Raw genomic sequence first — 9,461 nt, 5'->3', positions numbered from 1 at the left:
AATTTAGAACACAATAGCAATGTAGATAAAGGCATTATATATATACATATACATATACATATATATATATATATATATATATATATATATATATATATATATATATATATATATGTATATGTATATGTATATGTATATATACATACATATACATATACATATACATATATATATATATATATATGTATGTATATATACATATACATATACATACATATATATATATATATATATATATATATATATATACATATATATATATATAAGCGTATCAGTTGTGGTTTAGCTTCAAATGCCATTCGGTTCTGGCACGAACCAACTCTGTCTTATTGTCTTGTAGACGAAGCAAGTGTATATATTGTAGGTGGGGTTTTTTGCTAACATACTTATTGTTTGAGGCACCAATCACTTTGGATGATGCACTTGTCATTGATTCCAGTATATCTGATTGCGTACATTCACGCCGAAATTCTAAAGTCATGCTTGTCATTGTGTAATCTTCTAACATTTTTCTTGGTACACTCTACATAAACAAAATAAACATGCCAAATGGTTAGCTAGTTCTTATCCACCACCTCAATCATCACCAAATTATATAAAACATTTCACATCTATTTTTCCTGACTTTATTAACTAATCAGACAAACATAGCCAATTATAATCACATTTTTGCATGCATTATTTTGTCCTAGAAAGCATTTTTTCCCCATAATATATATGTTAAGTACCTCAGAGATCCATCTGGTGTATTTTGCATTATTAACATGCTGGTTAACATCCATGTCGTACCACCCTGGCTGGAATATTGCATGCAGATATAAATCAGTTAATAAAAATTTATAGCCCTTGAGGAAGATGGAATGAGTGAAGTGTTAATTAAGGAAAATAGGATTGTTATTCATCTATAAAGTTAGGACAATGATATTTTTACAACTAAATTTTGACAAATTTGTCTTACAACTTGATGTGACATCTTCTAAGTAGTTTTGGAATATAGAGAAATAAGAAAATGAAAAATGGGATGCCACTTAAAAAATGCCACCTCACATTGTAAGAGCAAGTTGTCAAAATTTAGTTGTTAAAAAATCTTTTCCATAAAGTTATTGTATTAAACTTACAATCACTCCAAAACGAAAACCTTCAACGGTGGAGTCGGTGAGCTTTTGTATCTTTTGATGATCTATTTCTTCGGCGGCAATGGCAAACCTGTTAAAGTAGAAAGGAGCAAGTTCTTGTCTAACTTCTTCATGCATCTTAGATAATCTTCTTGTTTCTCTATTCATGATTGCCCACTTGCTGCATCATGGGAGAAAATATTATGTGCTAAATTAATCACTAATTATGAAATATGAATTGAAAAACTTAACACACTTGTTGAAATTAGTACAATTTTTGTAAATCTTATTTTTATTTTGTAAGTGATAAGTCTTTTCAAGAACACATCGATGAGATTGAACATTAATGAAACTTGAGTGTAATATAATTAACATCACTTCTAACCTAAAACTTCAAAACGATGAATTTCTAAGTTTTGATCCTTGTATAGTGGTCAACTTTCTCATTTCTATCAATGTGAAACTTAAACTTTCATTTAGATTCTCAACCATATTTCTCAATATAGCTTTCTGTTACATAAATAAGGATAATTATGGAAATGAAAAAGATAGGAGTGCTTCTTAGTAATAATTATGGAGTTCATTAAGTTGTACTTTGGTAGTTGGGTAGTTGTTTGTAAGACTAGAAGTTCATTAATAGTATTTTGGTAGTAGTTGGGTAGTTGTATTAATTATGTTTTGGTAAAAATTGCATTATATGTATGTGGTTGATTGGCCAAGATAAAGGACCTATAAATAGTGCATGTACTAAAGTTTTTTACAGCAAGTCATAATAAAAAGAGTGTTTCTTCTGTAGAAAGACTTCTTGTCAAAAAATTGGCATCAAAGCTAGAGACCTTGAGTGTCAGAGTGCTTAACAAAAAGAAAAAGAGTGTTTGAGAGCCAAAAAGTTTAAGTGAGATGAACAACCTTGCAAATAGTCTACCCCTACCTAAGTTCACAAATATTGTCAACTATGACAATTAGAGTCTACATATGAAGACTCTCCTTGGTTCCCAAGAAGAATGGGAAGTAGTTGAAAATGGCTACCAAGAACCGACAAATATTGAAGAATAGAAGATTGCCCAGCTTGTTGTGTTGAGAGCAACGCGAGTAAAGGGCGAAGCAACTTTGTATGTGTTGTACCGAGCTATCCATGAGTCTATCTTTGAGAAGATAGGAAATGCTAAATTTTCAAAAGAAGTGTGTGATATATTGGAGAAGGCTTATAAAGGGGATAATCGTGTATAAGAGCTCAGGCTTTGAACTTTTATAGGTGAGCTTGAAAGCATAAGGATAAACGATGTTGAAGGAGTGGCTGAGCATATCTCTCAAGTTGAGATTATGGTGAACCAACTTGGTAGAAACATAGAGATGTTGCGCATTACCCGAGTTGGGGAGAAAATTCTAAGAAGTATAAGGACTTGTCAATGCTCTCGATTTAGAAACTTGTCGGGTCACTAGAGGTGCATGAGCAGTGGAGAAGGAAAAACAAGAAGAGTTTCTTAATCAAGCACTTCAAGCAAAGACAACCATAAAGGGAGATACTAATGACACTTAAGGGTGAAGACGATACCAAGGAGGTAAATGAACCAGTCTTGGTGGTAGAAGTCGTGGATAGGAAGAGGAGAAAGAACAATTCAACGAACAAAATTTGCACGAAAGAGTACGAGGTCGATGGAGAAGAGGGTGGTCGAGCAACTTAAATGTTGATTGCTTTAAGTGTGGTAAGTATGGCCATTTTACTAAGGAGTGCCACTCATATAAGTATTTCAATTGTGGTAAGGTTAGACACTTTGCAAAAGATTGTTGGTCTTAGTATGGAAAACAAGAGACACCCAACCTTCTCATAGAAGATATTTAAGGGGGAGCGGTGTTATTAATGATGGGACATAGCTCGAGAGTCGAACAAAAGCAAGGTAAGAATTCGGTAAAAAGGATGAGTAGCACGGAGAATTGACCATGCAGGTTGAGTACCAAAGATAACTCGACAAGACAGTTAAGTAGCGTTGGAAGGTTAACAAGACATCCAGATAAATCAGTGGTGCATTCGAATAGCCGATAAAGGTGCATGGAGAGCTTAAATATCTCAGTGGGAAGTTTAGACAACTTAGTTAAATCAGTCAAGCAAGTGGAGTGCTCAAATAGCTTAGTAGAGCAAGTAAACAATCCAGATAGCTTAGTGCAGCAGGTGTGGAGCTCAAATAGGATTATATAGAGAACTTAGATAAGTTGGTGGAGCAAGTGGAGATCTCGGATAGTTCAATGAGGCATCTAGAGAGCTAAGTGGTTCATTTGTACAACTTGGATAGCTCGAACAATTATGGAGTTGAGCTCGCTATCCAAAGGTTAAATCTTGCACAACGCATTTTGCAACAAAGAATTCACAAGGAAGTTTGAGGCAAAGTAGAGTTATAGGCAAGCTTAGAGAATAGAAAACAGATTTTGCATATGCAATGCCTGATAATTGAACAAGAAGTGTTAAGTTTGCAAGAGCAGTTGTGTGCCAAAAAGGATTTTAAAGTTGCATTGGAGGTGCAAGATGAGAAGTGATGACTTGAAATGAATGATGAGTTTGGTGTGAAGACGACGTGGGAATTGTTCAATCTCTTAAAAAGAGCTTGACCTATTGAAAGGAATCCACTTAATGACAATTCGGCCACAAAGACAACAAAAGACCTAGTTAGGGACAAGTCGACTAAGGTTAAGAAGAAGTCGGCCAAAGCAAAGAACAAGTCAGCCACAATGAAAGAGAAGTACAAGTCGGTTACAGTGAAGAGCCCGACTATTAATGAGCAAGCTCGATATGGGATGCACATGGCAAAGTTGGGATGAAGGGAAGAAGGATAAAAGACAAAAGAAGTATTTAAGTTTACAAGAGTATTTTGTTAGATAAACTTAAATGAGGATAGATGGAGAAATGCAAAAGATAAGAATGATTCTTAGTAATAATTATGGAGTTCATTAAATTGTACTTTTGTAATAATTGGGTAACTCCATTTAAGACTAAAAGTTCACTGATAGTATATTGATGGTAGTTAGATAAATTTATTAATTTTGTTTTGATAAAAGTTATATTAAATGCACGTGGTTGAAAGAGCACGATAAATGATTATTCTGTTGAAAGACTTGTTGTCAACACGGTCATTGTATTACAATATGTTAATATGTTCGAGAATATGAGAGGACAATATTGGACCTGGTTGCTTTAGCGATGATTTCTTTGGTGTAACGATCCCTGATTATCCAATCTCTTCGTGTCCCATTCTTTCCGCCAACATCAATCCAAGTTTCAACCTCAATTTCATCCCCCCTGTACAATTTTTTATTTTGTCATCAAGCCAACCATCAATGTATTCATTTCTTAAACATGTAAATCATATCTTACAAAACATTACAAAGTTAATGAAAAAAATTGCATTTAATAGTAAATTACCTTCTTACAAAACCTTTAAAAGTAAAAGATATTTACCATTTGCTATATCTCTGAACTTGAACTTGCATACGAGTAACGACCCAAATGAGTTTGCGAAGATCCATCTCGTAAGTAGTTCCAAAACTGTTCTCATTTAACCCACAGCTTCTGACATGATTTAGAGCAGTTTCCTGAGTTCATCGAAACTATTTTTCATTAATAAGAATACAAAAAGTATGCGACCAAGATTAACTCATGTTCTTTTATGCCTGTCTTGAAAACCTATTAGATAGTAACAAATTATATGAAAATATTAAGATTAGTCCTATAGACACGCGTGGGAATTTCAATAATAATAAGATGGTCAAAACCATGTCAATTATTCATTATAATCATAATGATAACGATGGGTTAATTATAATATTACAAATAATAATAACAACAATAGAAACAAATAACGGTAGACAATAGATTTCACAGTATGACATGGGATAGCATTTTTTTGTTTATTTTATATATGCATAACTCATTCCTTTCTCAGAAAAACGCGGAGATAATGAAGATTACACAAGTTAATGAGATTGCTTACCCCATCATTCAGTCAACCAAACTAATACATTAGAATACATATTACCACTTTTATCTTTTTATTAATTTAAAGTAACAGTGAATAAAAAGTTAAAAATATATATTTAAATTCATTAACTATTCAAACATTACATATATTTGTAAGAAAAGAAAGTCACACGCACACACACTAGAGAGAGTATGAGAATAAATTACCAGAACACTAATCTTCTATATATGTTTAATAGATATATAAGAATTAATTATGTATAAAAGAATAATTAGATTTCAATGTTTAAATAGATTTCTAGTTCCACATATTTTGATTAATTTTTCTTTCAATCTTCAACTTAAATTTATTTTTTTAGTTTGAAAATTTAAAATAAAAAAATACTATTTTTAATCTTTCAGTATTATTGATGTTATATTACTAAAATCGCCAACAACATTACATTACAAGTGACATGTGTGACAAAAATAATGTTGTGAAATACTTTTTAATATTTTTAATAAAAAAACTTTTGTAGCTTTTTGAATTTAAGTCTAGTTTATTTTAACCATCATATTTCGTATTTATATTTTTAGCCTCTCATATTTTAAAGTGATATTTTTAGTCTCCATGTTTTAGAAGTAATGTTTTTACACCCTTCAAACTAATTTTTCTAAGCTTTACAAGAGAAAAAAAAATTCAATCCCAGAAATTCAAAGGATCTTTTTAGTTGTCCAAATCTAAAATTTAAAGTTGTATTTTATTAATCATATACTTTGGATAATTATTTTGAATTCATAAAACTTATTAAGTTGTTAAAAATCTACAAACTAAATTAAATGTACATGAATAATTGACAAATTCATTAATAATTCTAGCTAGATTCAGTAGTAAAGTTAGATTTAAATAGAAAAAATGATTGTACAAATCGATATACTCTATGTTGACTCATCCTTTTGAATTAATATCTCTAATTCAATCAAACATAAATTCATTTATAGAGTTTATCGAAATGAATTAATAGATGAAAAAGAAAACTCAAAACAGGTGTATCAACCTTTATATTATACGAATTTGTTTAAGTGACTATATAACACACACACACATATATATATATATATATATATATATATATATATATATATATATATATATATGTATGTATATATATATATATAAACTTTCAAAATTTAAATTATTGAATAATGTTTTAAAATAAATTTGCATATGATTTTTGTTAGGTTTATAAATAGGGGTTCAGTGGGAAGATATAACACCACTGAGACACTTGTTAAGTTTATAGAGAGACTTTCACCGGAAAGATAAAATGAAAAACAATTCCAATGAGACCTGAATTCAACCACATAAGGCATTGACACCACTCTCAACTCAAAAGCTTAAGATACTAGATTTATGGGTTTTGATCCTTATATGGTGCTTAACTTTCTCATTTTTATTTAATGTGGGACTTAGACTCACACTTGGATTCTTAACAATTTTAAACTCCCAAACCTAATAAAACAAATGGAAACATATGTAATCACGTCAACAACAAATGCAATTTTGTTGGAAACAAAAGTAAAAAGAAATCTTAAAATATAAGTCTAAAGAACATCAATTTTTTATATGAAAGACTAAAAGAAAAAGATCCAATTTAATTTAACGAAATAAAAGTATATCTAAGGTTTTCAAGCAAATATATATAAGTGCTAAATATCTCGAAACGACTTCATTCCTCCTATTCTACAAAAATATTTTTGAAAAGATATCACAGGAATTTTTTGAAGTAAGAAGGAAAATATTAACCTCAAAAGTAATATTAAAACAGCACTTCAAAGAGAGAATATTTAAAATCTTGAAATTAAAACCTAACATTGCCATTGAATCTACAAAAGAAATTCCCCCCAAAAAAAAGTTAAATATTTAGAAGATTTGAATTGTATATATTTTCTTAAGTTTAATGATGCAGTAAAAGCTAACCTGGAGAAAGTTGGTGAGTGTCTCCATGGAGATAGTCTTATCTGGTCCAGTTTCGTAAGACCTCACAAAGAAATTTTGCCTATAAACAAACCTGTCCTCCACAAACCTTCCACGAAGGAAAGTAGCAAAATCCTCTGTGCTTTCATTTCCCAACTTCCTTGCTCTTCCATTAATCAATGGAACATCTTTCAATCCCTTCCTCGTGTTCCCTCCCACTGGACTACAATGAGAACATGCACTCACCAACAACGAAAACCTTCTATTAGTGTTGTAGCATGTAGAGTTGCATGGGGAATTAATCTCTACAATTCTCTTCTTGGCACTGCACCAATTTCCTAGAAGTTGTTTCCCCATATTGATGGGTGCCACCATTGATGATGTCATACCAGAAATCATGGCTTCTAGACTTGATGTTTGCTTCTAGCTCTGCTTCTAATTTATACATTCTAACTGTGTCTAGTAATTAATGTTTCTCTCTTTTATTTTCTAATATTTGTCTTAAGGTTGCTGCAAAGATGAAAAATAAATGTTGATTTAATGACGTGCACGAAAGCTTCTCGGTTCTTATCTATTTTAATAGATATCTACCGTTTTGGAGAAATAGTAACGCGTGTGCCACATTTTTTGGTAACCGAAAAGATGGAGTCCTGTATTTAGGTATTTGCACGAGGTTCACCATTTCCTGAACACAGTGAGGAAGACATCTAATTAATAGGTAAGAAGTAAACGACAAGATAAATTATTTGTAGACTTAAATATGTTTTGACTTTGATACAAAATTAAAGTTCCTCCCAATTTCAAATTTTGATACATTTCATTATCCAAACCTAAATATTATATATATATATATATATATATATATATATATATATATATATTCTTTAACCTAACAACACCAACCTTTTTTAACCTATTAAATGATGTTTCAAGTTGTGATTTGAGAATGTGTCAAAGAGTGTAAACGGTTCTGATAACTTGGTTCCAAACATAGACCCAACTACTAGAAGATACAAGAGGGCATGGATCTTCAAAAATCCAATGGGCTTCATGTGTTCCAAATGCTATTTTCTTGGGCTAAAGAAGACATAATTATATGATGGACTTATTTTTGGAGCATTAGAGTAGATTTCAATTGGATCAATTGTTTAGGTTTTGCTTTCTAAATAAATTATAAAGTACCTTGCATCTAGTTTTGTAATTGGGTCAAGTTAAGCCCATTCTACAAGCTAGGTCGAGAGATGCATCTAGACTTAGGCCACATTTTGCACTTTAAGCACATGTACTTATGCATGGAATGTGTGAGCCTCCACATGGCGCTTGATCCACAACTTTTGCATCCTAGATCTAGATCTAGAACTAGACGCATGTGCGTCACATGGCTCCTTCCATTTGCATTTCATTTGGCCGTGTATTTGAATTCCATTTCAGGAGACAATTCTCTACCATAAATGAGAGTCTCTATGCATTGTAAAGGTTACTCTTGAATGTTGCTCCAAAGTTATCATGTTGAGATCACTCCATGACCTTGCCTTTAAGAGTCAATAGCTAGAGTATTCTCCTTTATAATGTTGTCGTTAACGTGATCAAATTAATACCACTTATCGATAACAACCTTAGTATTGTTTAGAAAGTAGTCAAAACAATAGAAAGGGTATAGTAATCCAAAGTTGTCTTTCAATGAACACATAATTGATTCTTGACAAACTAGTTTTTATAAAAATACAAAAGGGATTACTTAAATAATATTAGGAAAAATAACAAAAGAAGATAAAGATAAAAAGATATAAAAGACAATGATAAAGAAGATAGATTGATTCCGCTGCTTTTTCAAAATAGATCCATCATCGGTTATCTAAAGATTATTATTCAATTAATTATTGTTGTAGATATGCAACTTAATCAATGTAAATTTTCAATTAATTTGTTGACATTCTCACTATTAACCAAAGTACATTTTTAATTAAAAGTAAGAACTTTGTAAATTAATCATTGTAAATTTAACCAAAGTACATTCTCAACTAAATATTACTACGCCTAATCATGTCTATTCTTTTACCTCTAATATCAAGTAAAAAACTAATTAATCAAAGTAAATTCTTGATTAATTCTAGTTAAAGTTTTCACCTTTAATCAAAGTACACTCTCAATCATTGGCAAAAACCCATTCAATCATATGAAAGTTTCTAAATTTAATCAAAGTACATTCTCAATTAAAATTAAAAACCCTTGAACTCATATTATTAATATTATTTATCCTTATAGTGGTTATGAATATTTAAAAATATTTGAAGAGATATAGACTATTTGACAAATATAGTTGGTTGAAAATTTATGATATAATATTAAATAAATAAATTATTTAAAAATATTTGATAAATTATCATCAAATAATATTTACATTAATTTTCTTAATCAA

General features: G+C 30.7%; 1 protein-coding gene across 1 annotated transcript; it reads right to left on the bottom strand.

The window, feature by feature from the left end:
- Positions 1 to 270: 270 nt before the first annotated feature.
- On the bottom strand, positions 271 to 7,474 carry LOC114163002 (palmitoyl-acyl carrier protein thioesterase, chloroplastic-like). The gene is made up of 6 exons (XM_028047045.1): positions 7,046 to 7,474; positions 4,567 to 4,700; positions 4,294 to 4,407; positions 1,119 to 1,296; positions 729 to 797; positions 271 to 523 (listed from the first exon to the last, which is right to left on the bottom strand). The coding sequence occupies exons 1-6, from the start codon at positions 7,439 to 7,441 to the stop codon at positions 272 to 274; spliced, it is 1,143 nt and encodes a 380-aa protein (XP_027902846.1). The 5' UTR covers positions 7,442 to 7,474; the 3' UTR covers position 271.
- Between the last annotated feature and the right edge of the window lie 1,987 nt (positions 7,475 to 9,461).

The sequence above is a fragment of the Vigna unguiculata genome, chromosome 9, assembly GCF_004118075.2.
Source record: "Vigna unguiculata cultivar IT97K-499-35 chromosome 9, ASM411807v1, whole genome shotgun sequence".
NCBI classification, from domain to species: Eukaryota; Viridiplantae; Streptophyta; class Magnoliopsida; order Fabales; family Fabaceae; genus Vigna; species Vigna unguiculata.
This window is presented reverse-complemented; position numbering and strand designations above follow the sequence as displayed.

Coding starts and splice junctions, on each gene's coding strand:
- LOC114163002 (XM_028047045.1), bottom strand. CDS start 7,441: ATGATTTCTGGTATGACATCATCAATGGTGGCACCCATCAATATGGGG. Junction 4,701..7,045: donor CACTCACCAACTTTCTCCAG/GTTAGCTTTTAC, acceptor CGATGAACTCAG/GAAACTGCTCTAAATCATGT. Junction 4,408..4,566: donor GTTCAGAGATATAGCAAATG/GTAAATATCTTT, acceptor AAAATTGTACAG/GGGGGATGAAATTGAGGTTG.